Source organism: Pipistrellus hanaki, assembly GCF_964339955.1.
Source record: "Pipistrellus hanaki genome assembly, chromosome: 3".
Lineage (NCBI taxonomy): Eukaryota > Metazoa > Chordata > Mammalia > Chiroptera > Vespertilionidae > Pipistrellus > Pipistrellus hanaki.
This window is the reverse complement of record NC_140505.1, coordinates 33870936-33886987: the sequence shown is the minus strand read 5'-3', so window position 1 is coordinate 33886987 and position 16052 is coordinate 33870936. Positions and strand designations below refer to the sequence as shown.

General features: G+C 43.8%; 1 protein-coding gene across 1 annotated transcript in view; it reads right to left on the bottom strand.

Moving 5' to 3' along the window:
• FGF14 (fibroblast growth factor 14) overlaps window positions 1-11710 on the bottom strand; it is a 549760-nt gene extending 538050 nt beyond the window's left edge. Inside the window, exon 1 of the mRNA XM_084880301.1 lies at window positions 10674-11710. Coding sequence (XP_084736427.1) covers window positions 10674-10881 — 208 coding nt within the window. The 5' untranslated portion in view covers window positions 10882-11710. The remainder of the gene's footprint in view (window positions 1-10673) is intronic.
• Between the last annotated feature and the right edge of the window lie 4342 nt (window positions 11711-16052).

Genomic DNA, 16052 nt, shown 5'->3' with positions numbered 1-16052 from the left:
GCACATGCCCTTGACCTGAATCAAACCTGAGACTCTTAAGTCTGCAGGCCAACACTCCATCCACTGAGCCAAACCAGTTAGGGCAAGACTCACTCTTGCCCATAATCTCTCAGGAAGTGTTCCACTGCTTGTGAGGCACTGTATACTCCCCCATCCATTAATTGTTTGCCCTTGAATAAATTGTTTTAGTTTTTTCAACTGATAGTTCTGGCAACAAGATGGGATCCAGACAGCTGCTAAAGATGCAGATGAAGATACCACTGGGGCCTTTTAGTTGGCTGGCTCTTTGGGCCTTCTTAGGGATCTCCAATAAGCTTCCCTCAGATTCAGCTCTGCTCATTTTGTGCTCTGAGCCCTACAAGTTTATATGTCTTAATTCTTCCAGGTGAAAAACTGGGGTGTGAGGGACTCCAGATTTTCATGGTAAGACATAGTGAGCTATGTACAACATTTGGGTTTGTGGCCAATTTCATCTATGAGGTAAACACCTTTGAGAGGTCCCTACAAGCCTCAAGACTTGTGCACAGGCAGCCAGAAATTCAGTCTGGTTGAATCACGAAGGATTATATCAAGGGAAAATAATGGTTATTCCTAAATCTAAAAAGAGCTAGATGGCAGCTGTTAGGGGACTCACAAAGTCTCAAAGCTACCCACCTCATAAACAGCTGGGGCACTTAGGGAAATAAAGTAAGACAAGAAACTCAGACTTTCCTGAGTTTCATCATCAAAATCTGAATAGGTACAAGTTGGATTATTAAAAGCCAAAAGGGCATCTCCCAATATAAAGAAAGATGTTTTCTCATAAAGGAACAGACCTCCTGTTAATAAAAATCTCAGAAGCCAATGTCATAGAATTGGTGGGCACAAGGTTGAGACTTAAAAACTGTTAGAACACTTGCCACCTAACTCTAAGACTAATAAGTTGGTCATGAAAGAATTTTGTTGTAAAACACTACAAAATCCTCAACCCAGCAACATATTCCTCATAGGTATTAATTTGGCTCTGACAGACGCAAGGCTTAGTTTAATAAAACGGTATCCTTAAGTTTCGATAATTAAGCATGCCACCTGTTTAGTTTATGTCTGAGAAGTGTGGTCCTAGAAGCTGTATCTATCTACAAAAATGGCAAAAATCTTACTAAGCCAACCTAGAATTACAATTAGACAAGATCATTTAATAAGTGCATTTGAAAGTAAGGATTCCCAAGTCAAACAAACAGAATAAGATACCTATATTTTTATGGTCATAAAAGCTTCCAGAAAACTTAAAGATGCCAACATAGCTTCATTGAAAGATTTATTCCAAAAGGCTAAAGAAAAATTAAGGACATAAGAGGTAGCTAAAACAAAGACTGGAAGACTGATGTGACTTCCACTACTTCCCTCTATCTTTACCTCAGTACTCACAGAGTCTATTAATCCTCTATCTGAATTGCCTTTCCACTCTAAAGAGACTATAAGACCATAAATGAAGTGGCCTTACAGATGTCCCAATATCTACCCTCAAAGGAGTGTCCCCATATCGGCCCCTCAATGGGATTGACAAGACTGTGGGATCCTCCAGTAAACCGCCATCCAAACAGCCAAGGGGAAACTAAAACTGCAATTAATGCAAAACCTTACTAAGCTCTCTACATGAAACACCACTCATCCCAGAGCCTGTAAATGGGATCCTGAAAAAGCTGGCAGAAGTGAGCAGAAGCTGAGAATTCTTACCAGTGTCAGTTCTCCTGGATCTCTGTCTGTCCTGAGTGCCCAATGGAGAGGGGAAGGTAGAATGTTGTGTTGTCCCTTATTTTCCAAGTCCTATTGGTTATCAGTCCTCTTTCCCAAGGACAGCTAATGCCTTCTTCTTTGTCTCTTTTTGTGTCCTGAGAAGTAGGTTAGGCAACTGTCAGGTTGGTGGCCCCCAAAAATATGGCCAGAAAGAAGTGTGGGCTTCAGTCCATTTGCAGATAGATATGGCGGGACAGAAATATGGGTTGCGCTCCATCTGGGGCTAGTGTCCTAGTGATTGTTGCCAGACCTCAGGGGAATTGTCTAAGATTAGGGGTGTCGAACTCAATCAGAGAAGGGGCCAAAATCTAAAATCCAGCCTAAATTGCGGGCCGAATGGTTTACTGAACAGTCATAAACTGACAATGTCATAAACTGACAGCGGAGTGCAGTGATGACAGCGCGGTGCGGGCCAGATTGCAAGGCCTGGCGGGCTGGATTTGGCCCGCGGGCCTTGTGTTTGACACATGTGGTCTAAGTCTTCCTTTGGGCTATCTTTGGGATTGCCTCTGGATCTTGAGAGGGTGGAAACTTTTGCAACTTCCTTGGGAAAACCTCTTGCATCCATCGGAATTGTTCAGTAATGCCATGAATATTTACAGTTTATCCCAACTGAAACCTGACAAGATTTTTTAAAGGACCTTTTTTTTAAGTAGTTCTGTGGTTAGAAGTTGACCAAATTGGAAGCTGATATTCAGAGCCTGATGGGAACATTTTTTAGGCCTTCTCCCCTAAGCTAAATAAAACTATGTACACAGAGGGAAAGAAATCTAGAACACAGAAATCTTTTTATTTCCATCTTAGTGGGAAGATCTTCTCCCTGATCTAAAGAAGCAAATAGAAGATAATAAACTTGAATGGATGGTCAGTCCTTGGGTATAATATAGGTTTGCAACGCAATTCTTTGAGGAATTAAAAACACGTTGTCTTAAAAATCTAGTCCCTGCAAGAACAGAACTGCAGCTCTAGAAGCAATCCTAACCCTATCTATCCTTTTTTCAGCAATTTCAATACCTCCCCTTTTCATCTATAAACACTTGTAAGTGTTGTCAAAATCTGGATTCAGGAAACGAAAATCCTACTTGGAGGAACTTGCATTCTTTCCCAGTGCCTTCGTGGTGTAAATGTTCTACTTGGTCTTTTCTAAGTACTGAGGGCCACCTCTTTGGAATACAAACTTCAGGGAGGTAATTCTTATCAGAAAGAAAGGCTATTTGGAAACTAGGCCAATGGGAAAAAAAATCTTTTAAAAGTTTAAAGCTGCCAGTGCAGGTAACCTTAATTGATTCCATCTGCCAGAAACACAATTTAGATCCAGCTGTTCTTTAATAAACCAGTGAGTTTTGCACCTTTGTGCCCTCAAAATAGTTTTTTCCATGTCTAAATTTACAATGAAGTTGTTGTGTCTAGATTTAAAATTCTTGTGATTGCCTCCCCGCATGGTAGCCCAAAGATGATAGAAGGAAATACAAATAGTGTAAAGTCCTCCCCCCCCCAAAAAAAAAAAATTTTTTTTAAGTTAAGAAAAGATCTGGGGAATATAATGGATCTAAAGGAATGCCATCTGTTTCAGCACCAATTGCTCAACTCCCTAAATTGCATGAAGAAGCTCGGTGGTGTCACCTGTAAAACACCACCTGTTTCTTCTTCCAAGGTTCAAAGCTGCTATGTTTGTGTCTACAACTCAAAATTAGCTCTTGGAACAGTCACTTCACTCCACTGGGAATGAGTAGACACGCCTCTACTGGGAGCAGGTCATTCATGACCCCTGAGGTAGTCCTCCATCTCTGATAGTCTGATTTTAGAATGCAACTTATACTCAACAAAGTCCAGGAGAGACATACGGCAAAGGGTGGAAAGGGGGAGGGGGCAGTTCACTTCCAGTCCAAACTGGGTGGAAAGTTACAGAAGCCTTGACCATGAGAGGCAGGGCCCACCTCAGATCACTGTCATTGAAGCCCTGGACTGAAGCCCACAGAACTCAGCAGCCAGCCAGGGCCTTCCAGGGGCTGGTAGGGAAAACTGTGCCCAAACGTGCGCATCCTCTCTCTGTCCTGAGCGCGCTGAGGACGGAGCCTTCCTCCAGCCCAGCCCACTCCCCTCCCCTCTCAGTCCTGGAGGGCGCACGGGTGGAGGCGGCCACCTGTGGGCTGGAACCCAACTCTTCCTCAGCCCTTCGGCCCCGGGACGCCCGGGGAGAACGCCCCGGCGAGGATGCTGCGCTCGTGGACCCCAAGCATGCGCAGCGATGGAGGCGCTGGCCGGCCCCGCGCCCGCAGAGTCGCGCCGGCACCGGGGCCCCAGCCACGTGGTCTCCATAGCAACAGCAGCTAAGCTCTCTCACGCCCAGAGGACCCTCAAGGTCAGAGGTCATCTCTGTGGCAACACAAACTTCCCGCGCTACGGCGGCTCGGACAGGCCACTTCTGTCGCATTGCGCAGGGCAGCCCCCGGCGCTCAGAGGCGAGGAGCGAGCTTGGCTGCGGGTCCAGGGGATTCTGGCCGCGGCGGGTCACCCTCGGAGGAGGACCGCGCCTCGCCTTCCTCTCCCTCCTCTCGGAACCCGGCGGGGTTCTGATCCCCGAGGGGCCCGGCTCCGGGAAGGAGATCCGCGCAGCAGAGGCGGCCAGCTCTGGGCTTGCAGAAAAGCAATGATCACAGAGGCTCTGGGAAGCTGCCAGACCTCGTCCTGCAAACTCCTGTCCCCCCACCTGAGGCCACAGAGGCCCTGCGCCCTCCACCTTTGACAGTGGCTCCGGAAAGGAGCAAACTGAGGACAGATCGGTGTGGTTGTGGGACGTGCAGGGAACTAACTACCAAGTTTGAAGACGACTACTTTAGAACAAAATCAACTACTCAGAGAGGAGGGCACTTCCTTTCCAGACTACTGGAACTAGCAGACTTGAGGTGCAGACCCCTCCAGAACAAAAGCATGCCCCTCAGGAAGGGTCCCAGGTGGTACCATCTTCATAGAAGAGTTCCTAAAAGGAAAGAGGAACACAACTGTTCCTGTAGAACGTCTTCCTCTTTAAGGAGAAGAAAATCAAAGGCTAGAAAAGAAGAATGTTTTCTCCTCCCTTAGAGGGAAACTAACGGTGGTGCTCCTTCTGCGTAAAGGCTGAGAGTGCCAGAAGGGGCAAGGTTAGCTTCCTCAGAGAACCCTATTTTTCACTGCTGATGCAGTTAATAAAAAATGCATTAAAAACCTGCTATGTGTCATACCAGGGTTTTTGTCAGGGGACAGCGACAAAGGCAATAGGGCCCAACAATTGTTTAGTGACTTTCTTAGACGTTGTTAGTAGATTAAATAAATAAAAACATATGTGTTCCCTATAAAACATGTCTGCATTGTACCTCTTTTTGCCTTTATGTTTAGGAAGGCCCTAAGAATTCTTCCTTTCAACTTCCCTTGCCTTCATCATTCTACCTTTTACATTCTGACCAAAGCAGAAAATTTGTTTGTAGCAATAAAATACACACAGAGAGAGAGAGAGAGAGAGAGAGAGAGAGAGAGAGAGAGAGAGAGAGAGAGACAAAATCATCAGGATGTACTTGGTCCTTAAAAAGCAGAAAATAAACTAGTATATCTTTTGAGGCATATGGAAAAGTCTCTCTCAGAAAAATACCTGCCCTTCAGTGCTCAGGTTCAGCTCATAACTAAATATAGTATGAAACCCTAAGAAACATCACAAACTGAAACCCCAAGAACCGTCACCCCGACTGTGGAACTGAGCAGGTAGATGTGTCAGTAGGAATTTCCCTGACCCACAGCCCTTCGTGAAGATTGTACTAATTTGGGCTCGACGGTGTTATTAATAATACAGGCACAATGTAACGTTTCAAATATACCATTCAAACATCCCAACTGTTTCCGCTTAAGGCATAGGAAAGTATTTTGAATAAATGCTTCCATTTTGAGACATCTACACAGTATTTATAGAAAGCTTATGAGTCAATTGAATGAGTTATGATGCCAAAATGTACAAAGGAGTGAAAACTTTGGTTGTTATTCTTGCTACCATATGTATAACAACACTTTCACAAAAGGCCCCAATGTTTGTGTTGCTAAAACATGGAATACTGGTTTTGAACATTTTTTAAAGGAATGATTCCCAGTAGGCAAAGTGAAATATATTATAGTATGGAATTAGCTTTAACACCTTCTCAAAGCAATGCATTATTTGGGGGGGCGGGGGGGGGGGGGAATGTTATATCAGTTATGGATGAAGTCCAAAGTGAGCAGAGGCTGGAAATGGAGACAGCCAAAGCCATCTTCATCTTTAAAGCCAAGTTTAAATTTTAGATTATCACGTATTGGATTTCACACTTGTTAACTTGGATATAAATTTCAAATAAGAAAAATCCACTCTCCCAATCAGTCCATACTTGGAAGCCCATCTAACATGCCATACTTGAGTTCATGAAGTGACACTGCTCTGCAAAACTCATTTTGCAACTTCAGTAACTCAAGCTTCCCTGATGGAGTTCAACCCAACTCATACTACACGAGATCCCACTCTGAAGACAAGCATGTGAGAAGGAAAAGGAACTTTTCACCTGTATGGTGTTCCAGTTATGCCATCTGAGTTTAATGTCTCCATCTGATATATCCTCAGTGTTTAGAAATTCAGATTTGTGGCCCATTGTGGCTCACCCAGCTCTACAGGATGAGTCGGCAGGCTCCGAAAGAGGAGTAAGAAATGCTTACTCTTTTTTTCCTCCCTCTCTCCCTATCTTCTTTTTTCTAAATGCCAGGACAGCCCTAGATGTGGAAAGGAAGTAGCTTGAAAAGAATAATATTTAAATGAGTAACAATGACATCCCAGGTGTTTTGCCACCTAAAACAGCTTCAGGAAGGGTAAAAGCAGAGCTGAAAGACACCAAAACAAGAGGAAACAGGAAATGCCAATAAATTCTACTAAGCCCTACTTGTTTCATCTCAAAGTTACAGAGCAGAGAGGGAAACCGAGTTGAGAAAAGGACACACTCGGGGCCTCAGGTGTGTGGGATTTTCTAAATATGCTCTGCAAAAGTAGATCTAGGGCATCTGCTTCATACCCTGCTTGCACTCAATAAAAATTAACTTCAATTACCATTTATCTAAAAATCCGTGCTTTCTAAGATCCTGTCATTCCATGGGTGTTAGGGGGTCTCATGTGTACGGTTGAGTGGCTGTATGTATTCGAGGGTCTGTGGCTTCCTTTGCTTGTTCTATATTATGTGTCTGAAAAGATATTCATGACATGACCTTAGTATTTATCTTTATTGTGGACTTTTTTTTCCAACCACATTTCTTTCCTTAGCAGGGTCAAAGTTCAGTGACCTAGATTATTTCTCAATCTGGTCTGTTTTGGCTAGTCTAAAGTATCATTACTGGTTTAAAGGGACATATCAAACCTTCCATGAGGCAAAACAAGTGCCTTGGACTTATCATTCCTATGTAATGCTTTGCCAACAATATAGTCATCTTGCATGACATACAGTGAAAACTGAAGCAGGTAACATTTATTCTAAACATATAACAATTGCTGTGCTAGAAAAGTAAGGGAAAGTAGGACATTTTGTGTGTGTGTGTGTGTGTGTGTGTGTGTTCTCAGATAATAGTTGTATTGTGAGATTTTGTTTATTTTTATTAAGATAGTAAATATACTAGTATATTCAGGATTTCTAAGCTATTACCATTTATTTTTAAAAGCACACATTCTTCATGTTTTTTGAGAAAACAACTACAAAAAAACTATTTCATTAACACCGCTTATTTAAATACTAATTAATAGCTTGGGTAAATGAATACCTTTGCCCTTAAGTTCATGGCTCTATTATCTGTTTATTTTTCACACCAACCTGATTATATAGCAGAACTCTGAGATTCCTCCCAGTACCTACACTTGTTGACAATTTAAAGAATTGGGGGGGAAATTGGCAAATTGTTTAATAATTTACAAAGATTAGGGAAGAAAATTAATCTCATAAGAAGTCTTTGCACCAAATTTATGATCCTGGTACTGGTATTTTGTGGTATTCTGCCAAGCTTCTTAGTTTGAATACAGTTAATTGTCTTCATTTTAGATTTAAGATAACATAATAGGTAGTAGTCAATCTGTTCTTTTTGGTTTTAACAGTCAAGAGGATTTTAGTCTTTGCTTTATTTTAATTACCCAATTAACTTCTTAGTCGTACTGCTATCTTGGGATCAAAAACCTGCAAATGATTTTAGGCTTAATGTTAATAGCAGAAAGAGAATGGAACTCGCCACCTACAATGCTGAAAGGGAATGACGAGGCATGAGTTTATTCCAGCTCAAATAACAAAAACTTTTAGAAGGTGGGATTGATAGCGTGACACATTAAAGTTCTATTATTAAAAATAATGTACAAAAGGCTCCAACTTCGAGGTCGGAAAGTTAACCCTTGTCAATCCAAGACTAAACTAGAGTAGTTGGTGATGTTGTTAGCACACTTTGAGTTAACCCATCAAGTCACACACAAGTACTTTAGCAATCATAAGGTTCAAAACAAATTGCTCTAAAAATAATTTTGTCACTTGTCATTCCAAATCGCCTTGGAAGAAAAAAGGTATCTACTTTATCCCAGAGAGATAAAAAGTGGGGGAAGTAAAAGAGGAGTAATGAAAAGATCTTGCATCTTGTGTGGGGGGAAATCAGTGTTTCCAATGAAACTTTACCATATAGGTGTATAAAGGCCAGTAAGGAAACATACTATTTGGTGGTGATTTATTTTCCCCTCTCCAATACCATGGAGGGACAGAGTTCAAGGTCCCTAGACAAATGGCTGAGTCTTAAAAAAAAAAAAAAAAAAAAAAAAAAAAAAAAAAAAAAAAAAAAAAAAAAAAAAACCACTTTTACAAATATTCCTTTCTCTAAATCTTCTCAGAGGACGCAAGAAGTCTTCAAAAACCACTATGTTTACTGTGTGAAGGAGTAACCCCTTCTCTCCCGAGCCCCTGGCTTGTCCCACTTGGGGAAGTCTTGTGAAAAGGGTGCTCACATTCACTTATGAGATAGTGTTTGGAATCTAGGAATGATGGAGGCATCAACAAGTGTTGGGCTTGCAGCTGAATTGGAAATGCGGATGGTAAAGTGGCAACCCTGCCTTCTCCTGGGGCGATGCTCTGGGTGCTGGTGTCACTTCAGAGCTGCTAAAGGCTGAGTTGAAAGAGAAGGGTAGAAAAGGGGCAGGGGAGGGAGGAATAGGAGGAGGCAGGAACCGACGGCGGCACGGGGGGACACAGGATAAAGCTGAAGCAGCACCGAGAAGAGGATTTCAGGACAGAGGCTCAGAGCCCACTGCAGCACCGCGCCCGCGGGCCAGCGGCTATTCTCAGAGCCTCAAACTTCCTAGCTGGGGACAGTGCCCAGGCGTCCTCCGCTGCACTCGAGCCTCCAGCTGCCCTTTGGGCCGTCTAACAACTCGCAGTGTCTCATCTGCGGCAGCGGCGGGGACATCTCAGGGTGCTCAGTCTCCACACCCACCGCCTGCACCCGCCTACCCGCACACCTCCTCCTCCTCTTCCTCCTCGCACACCCCGCACCCGCAGGCGCAGCTCCGAGGCTCCTGCAAGCTCCGGAGGCAGGGAGGCGGCAGCCACTTGCTGCCCAGCGGCTGGGGGACCCGGGGGCCAGCGCGGTCCCCGGCGGAGCTCAGGGAGTTCAGGGCGGCGATGGGGAGCCATGATCCACTACACCGCAGTGCCGCCGGCGTCCGGAGCTTCCAGGGCCCAGGTTGTGGTTGCAGGAGGGCCCGACTCACTCCCCGGCCCCCCTGCCCAAGCCTCCCCAGACACAAACACCGGCCCCGGGTTCCTCCCCTCCCAGAACCGAGCCGGGTGACGCCGCACACCCCCTATGCCAGCAGCGCGCACCGCTCCCAGACCCGCTGCGCCCCAGCCTCTCGCCAGCGCGCCGCCACCGCCGCCACCACCACGCAGCCCTCCGGCCTGGCCTCTGGGGCCCCGGCTGCTCTCCCGCAGCCCCGCGGCCTCCCCGAAACCCCTCAGACAGAAACACCAGAAAGTGAGCCCCGGTTCCCAACTCCTCGAACCCCCTGCATTTGCATTTCTTATGTAACGCGCTGCAAGTTTCCCAATTGGAGCCCTCTGTAACGGGGGCGCACCATCACCGGGAGGCTGACCCCAACGTAGGGCTGTGATGCTGCTTTTTCTTAAAAGGGGGTGGGGGTTTCATTGCACCCACTAGAGGGGACCCAGCTAGTCTCCCCGGTCTGGAGTTCCCCCCACCCAGCCCTGTAAGCCCTGCTCCAGTATCCCCAGGAGCAGGAGGCGTCGGAGGCAGCAGACCCGGGAATGAGTTAACACTCCGGGAGCGGGAGGGGGAGGAGGGAGGCGGGGGCTGGCGGAGGAGCGGGGCGCGAGGGAGGAGGGGGGCATCCTGTACTCGGAGTGGAGGTGATTTTGGGGTGGCGACTATTGTGCTAGCTCATCAGAAAGTGCAGAGCAGGGTTCCGGGGGCACCGGGCTGCGTCCCTGAACCTGCAGCGCACAAGTCAAGAGAGCTCGCGGTCCTTTTTACGGAAGCTTCATTTGCCTCGGGCAAAACCTGGAGCCCCAACCCCTTCCATTCCGCCAAACGTCGGCAACCAAATACATTTAAGAAAGAAAAAAAAAAAAAGTTTCCTCCTCTCTCCTCCTCATGGATGGTGTCACAGCCCCGGAGTCATGGTTTTCTGGCTCAGCGACCGACCCATCCAGCTGTTACTTGTTTATCCATGCAACACCTCTACATGCAACACTGTCCTGGTTCCCTCTCTCTCTCTGCCTCGCTCGCCTCCCTGCATAGCAGAACTGCAGATCTAGCTCAGTGAGCAACAGACAGGTTATGATGAGGGGAAAGACATGACACGATTGCATGTTTTTGCTTACCAGTTGGGTTCTTGTTTTTCTTAAGACTCTTGCCACAAAGACACTGCAGCATATGCGTTCCTTTGCTGAAAATGTTCCAAAGAAACCACATTGATTTGGGCGAAAAGCAATCCAGCAGCTTAGACACCCTGAGAAAGGAGAGATCCTTGTGGTTGCATAATAATAATTTGAGATCAGTTCTCCTGAAGAGGGGCACCGGCTTTACCATAGGAAAAGCGATAATATTCCGAATCTTCTCCCAGTTTCTTCCCCTCACGTGGTACGTTTCTTTGAGACTTCTCAGGGATTGTGTTTTCTCTGCCAGGATGAAGGATTCCTCTCTCTCTCCTGATCACCACCGGGTTATGGCCAAAGGGCTGGAGGAAAAGTCCTTTTTCAGCACGAAGCCAAACAGAAAAGCGAAGAAATCCCACCTGAGCTCAGAACTGATCGGGGAGAACAGGAATGCACAAAAGATCCCCAAAGAGAAAACCATAGCCTTTACTTGATCGCTATGAGGATGGGTGGGTCTGCAGAAGGCGAAGCAGGATTCATCTCAGTGAGAGAAGACTGCCATTGTGTAGTCCCTAGGAGAGAAGCGGGGGGGAGGAAAAAAAAAGAGAGAAAGAAAGAAGGGAAAAAGAAAGGAAAAAAGAAAAAAAAAATCCACCGGTACACACACTCACACGCCAATGCCACCTCCGGGATGGAGTCTGACAGCCGAAGACACAGCCTTCCAGGGTCGATTTTTGGGGGTTTTTTGGTTTTATAAATCAATCGCCAGTGCCCAGTGGGATCGGATGGACCCTGCAGTTCTCAAATCAGCGCGAAGAAAAGATGCAGAATGGAGGCGCCCCCTCCCCTGGTCAGGCCGGTAGCAGGTAGCGAGCGCCCCAGAGCCCCCTCCTCCTGCTGCTCGCTCTCCCAGCTCCCGGCCGCGGTGAGCATGAGGAAAGCCTCCCCTCCGGATTCCTCGCCCAGTCTCGGCTGTGAGTTACTGGCATGAGAGGGAGGAGGAGGAGGAGTTGAAGTTTGCATTGAAAAGACTGGCTTTCCATGACGTAGCCACGTGCTTTCAGACCCGTCACCAGTGAGATGCTTCCACCCGCCCAGGGAGGGCAGTGTCACTGCAGTCTCTCCGCTGGTTCCCTCCTGAAGTCCCCCAGCCGCCCGCCCGCACCGGCCCCAGCCTAGGCCCTCTGCCTCTTCTGCCCGGCAGGAGTAGGCTTGCTGGTTGCTCTAGGAGCCATCTAGCAGACCTTTCTACTAAAAGTGAATGTGGAAAAGAAAAAATGAACAATTATCATAAGTAAACCTTTAAAAAAAAAAATACAGGGGGGGGGGGGCGGAGTTAAAGAGAAACAGTAGTTTAATACCACTCTTCACAGCCTACATTAGTTCCACCTTATCTTTTTCAAAAGCAGCATCTAAACCAGTAAGGGAAACTCAGGTTCCTTTCGTTCTTTTTATTGAAACCCTACTGAATGTGCTGTTTGGAAAATATAAAGTAGGCATACGACAAATATGTACTTGCAGAAGCAGCCTGACTTGCAAAGGGCAACCACTAAAATCCAGGTGGTAGGTTATGTGTTGGTAGGGAGGGCCATATAGATGTACATGGGAAAGAGTATGCCTTTTCCAGACAGTTAATTCATTACCATCAAATAATTTTTGAACAAAAAGCACTCTGCTTAAATCACACCCTACTTCACTGCTTGTTTCTTATAACCATTAACTGAACGTTAAATTCACCCTTATTCGCTTTTCATCTATGGTACTATAAATCCTTGTTATCAGCCACCACAATCTAACCTAACAAAGTGGGCAAATATAAGCCAGCTCCCTACATTCCCAGAAAAATAAAAAGAGTTGGAGCTGTTGTTTTATTTTATCTTCTTTGGGGGAACAACGCTATGTACAAACATAGCACAAACTGTTACAAAGAAAAAACAACAAACTCCATGTACTCACCAGTCATTAGTACATGTTAACATTTCATCATACCTATGAACTGAGGTGTTTGGGAAAGTAAAATTACCCACTCTCACTCTTGTTTGGTAAATGAATTAGTTATTTCAGCTTATTTCCATTTCTATAGGAAAATTGACATGAAATTTTAAAATATACATGTAGAAGCTCCATTTTACTATCAAAAGAATAAAAATGCTTCTACTCCATAGGATTTCAAACTATCTTATAAACAAATAGAGGAAGACTTATGTTGTTGAGAATAAATTGAAGAAACTGATTTTGAAGAAAATTAATGCCTGTTATCAAAAAAATGTAGTCAATAACTTCCTCATTGCTATAGTTTTCTAATATAAATAAGGCATTTTGAGATGCCAAAATGTGCACCCAATATCTGGAACTCTTTTGGGAAACATCAGTCAATTTTAGATAAGGTAGGAAGGAAATTGAAAACAAGTAAATTCTATTAAAGTAAAGGAACCAGAGAGTTAAATAGTAATGGCCTCAATGTGCCAAAAGAATCATGTCATAGCTTAAAAGAATTACCGTGATTAACTGGAGTCTAAATAAAATTAGGGAAGGAAAGAAAGAGGAAATACTAAGAGTTTATGATTTTAATGACAAATGACTTAGAAGCAGAATGGAAAAAAAAATTTGAAGAGTAGAATTCTTTTTTTTTCTACAGAGTAAAACTGGTATAGCATTGCCAAATAACTAGGATTATTTTTATATCAGTCAATCAGGGATAGATCTCATATACTGCTTCTATCACATTTTGGTGTCCAGTTGGGAAATTAAAGGTTCTGGAATATCCCAATCTATTACCACTGGATATATTCCAGAGAAACAATTGGATAAAAAATATATTTTCCATTTAGGTCTTTTGAACTCTCACATCTCTAAAAGTTTCTCTCAAAACTTGCTGAGTCCCCTGGGGATATTTCACAAGTAAAATAAAATCTGGGGAGGTGTCCTGTAACTATTGGATCTTTTTGTATGCTAAGTTTATGTAAAGAGAGTATTTCTCAAACCAGCTTTTCTTGCATTTTTCAAATTGAACTCTCTTTTGTACATTGTAACAGTGAATTAGATTCCTATTACAATAAAGAATGACTGCAGAATGCTATGGGATGTTTTACTATATGTTGGTGGAAAGCTCATTACTTCTTTGTCCTAGTGGCCAACATAAAAGGTAATTGACTGTGGCTACTACTTATAGAGATTCTGTTATTCCAGGCTGTGCTAGTTGCTTCTCATCTTTTATGCTCTTTAAAGGAAGGAGAAATCTTTTATAATAATGTGGAAATTTTCTATAATTCTTTTCTATACTTAGTTTACATAGGCTATTATTCACATTATTCAACAAACAAACAAATACCAAATATTTTTTGTCTAGAAAAGATGACTTAATACTGGTTCAGGTTACCGTTGGTCCAAAGGATGAAGGGTGATCCAAGAGTCACCCAGGTTTCTGGGGGCCTCCGGTTTAAAAATGATCCTAAGATATTTATACTGACCTGAGTTCAGACGATTATTTAAGTTGTGTGGGGTTTGTTTGGTTTGGTTTTTTTGTGTGTGTTTTTTTTTAAGATATCAAAATATTTGCTTATCCTTTGCCACACTACATTCAAATCAATATTAGATGTCAAAAAAATGAAAACTATCAGAAAGGAAATGTAAACATTAGAATGCATATAAGTGAAGATAGAATACGGAAAGCCTTGCGATAACTGTAAAAGTGAACAGTAAAATCTATAATATATATAGGTAGAAAAATCTTAAAACTATTTCCATAAGGTTGAAACAAGATAAGCCCAGTACTCGTAATGGAGTTCATTAAAATTGAAACTTACCTTCAGCTATATCATAGTAAAGAGACCTAAAAATAAATGTAGTGACCAGAATTTCAGGTCACACTAAAATATACATTTTAATTTAGGACATGTAAACTTCTATGAGATTATCAAAATCTTTGTGACTGTCTTAGCCTGCTTTTTCTAATTGTCCCCAATATTACTCTTCTATTTTATTCTTCCTTTTAATAAGAAAATCCCCACCCCACTAACAGTTTTAAAAGGGCACATGGGTACCCCAGATAGAAAATATAATTCCCAGCCTTCATTGCAATTAAGTATGGTCGTGTGATCATGTGACTATATTCTAACCAAAAAGATGAGAGCAAAAGTGACACATTGAACTGCCTGGTCACATTCTTCATAGGAAGTCTCTCTCTCTCTCTCTCTCTCTCTCTCTCTCTCTCTCTCTCTCTCTCTCTCTCTCTCTCCTCTCTCTCTCTCCCTCCCTCTCTCTCTTTCAATAAATAAAAGCAGTTAACTTAAAAAAATAAATTTTTTTTTTAAGTATCATCACTTTAGTACCATTTGCTTCCTCTCCCCTTGTTCCTACATTGACTCATGGCATAGAAAACCTCTGCTCCTTTCTCTTAGAGGCAACAGTCTGGAAAGGTAACTCCAGTTCTTCTCTCTGTCCCCTCTCCCCCCCCCCCCCCTCCCCTAGGTTCTCAATGAAGAAGGAATGACTTAAGTGGCCTAGCCCCTTCTTTTCTCTCTCTTTGGATCTACCTACATGCAAAAAAAAAAAAAAATCCATAATTCTCTGCTTCAGTTCCCCTCTACAAAAAGCATCATGTCAGCCTTGAACTTATAGTCTACCTTCTAGAAACAGGTTTGGAGACCAATCTTTCTCTGAACTCATTATGGGGGTTTGTAACAGACATCATCATCAGTACCTCACATATATCCTTTCCATTCTGCCTTAGCAGTGTGCTCTGGTTGGCTTCCAGCTTCCAGTATCTCCATCTCTGAACCTGAGGGATCTTTGTCCAAACCACAAAAGGCCCCTCTCTGTGCCCAGGCACTCACAGAGAAGCCTAGGAATCAACACGCCTTCAGAGAATGTCCCCATGACTAAACATCATAGCTCCCTTACCTTGTAGGAGGGATAATGATGAGGCAAGTGTTTTTACTAGTATATCCTTCCCCAGGTTTTCTTTGTGAAATAAGATAGTCTCCCACCAGGATAGCTGTTTTATCAACACACCCTTGGCCCCTCCCCTTTGCTATATCCATTCCCCACTCATCTACTATATTCTCTCCCAGATAAACTACTTGTATTAGAACCTTTATCCTCCATGGAAACTCAAACCAACACAGGGTTGAAGAGGGAAGACAGGAGCACTGGGTAAATGTGGGTACTCTCCAGATTCAAACTCTTCCATCAGTGATTTTTGCAAATTCCAGATGTAGAAAAAGTATTTTGGTAGACCAATTTTTTTTTTTTTGGGGGGGGGGAATCTTTTTTCTTCACTGATTAAGGTATTGCATATGTGTCCTTAATTCCAACATTGCCTCCTACCCTGCCCCATACACACACTCAGGCCCTCATCCCCTGGGTGTCTGTATCCATTGGTTA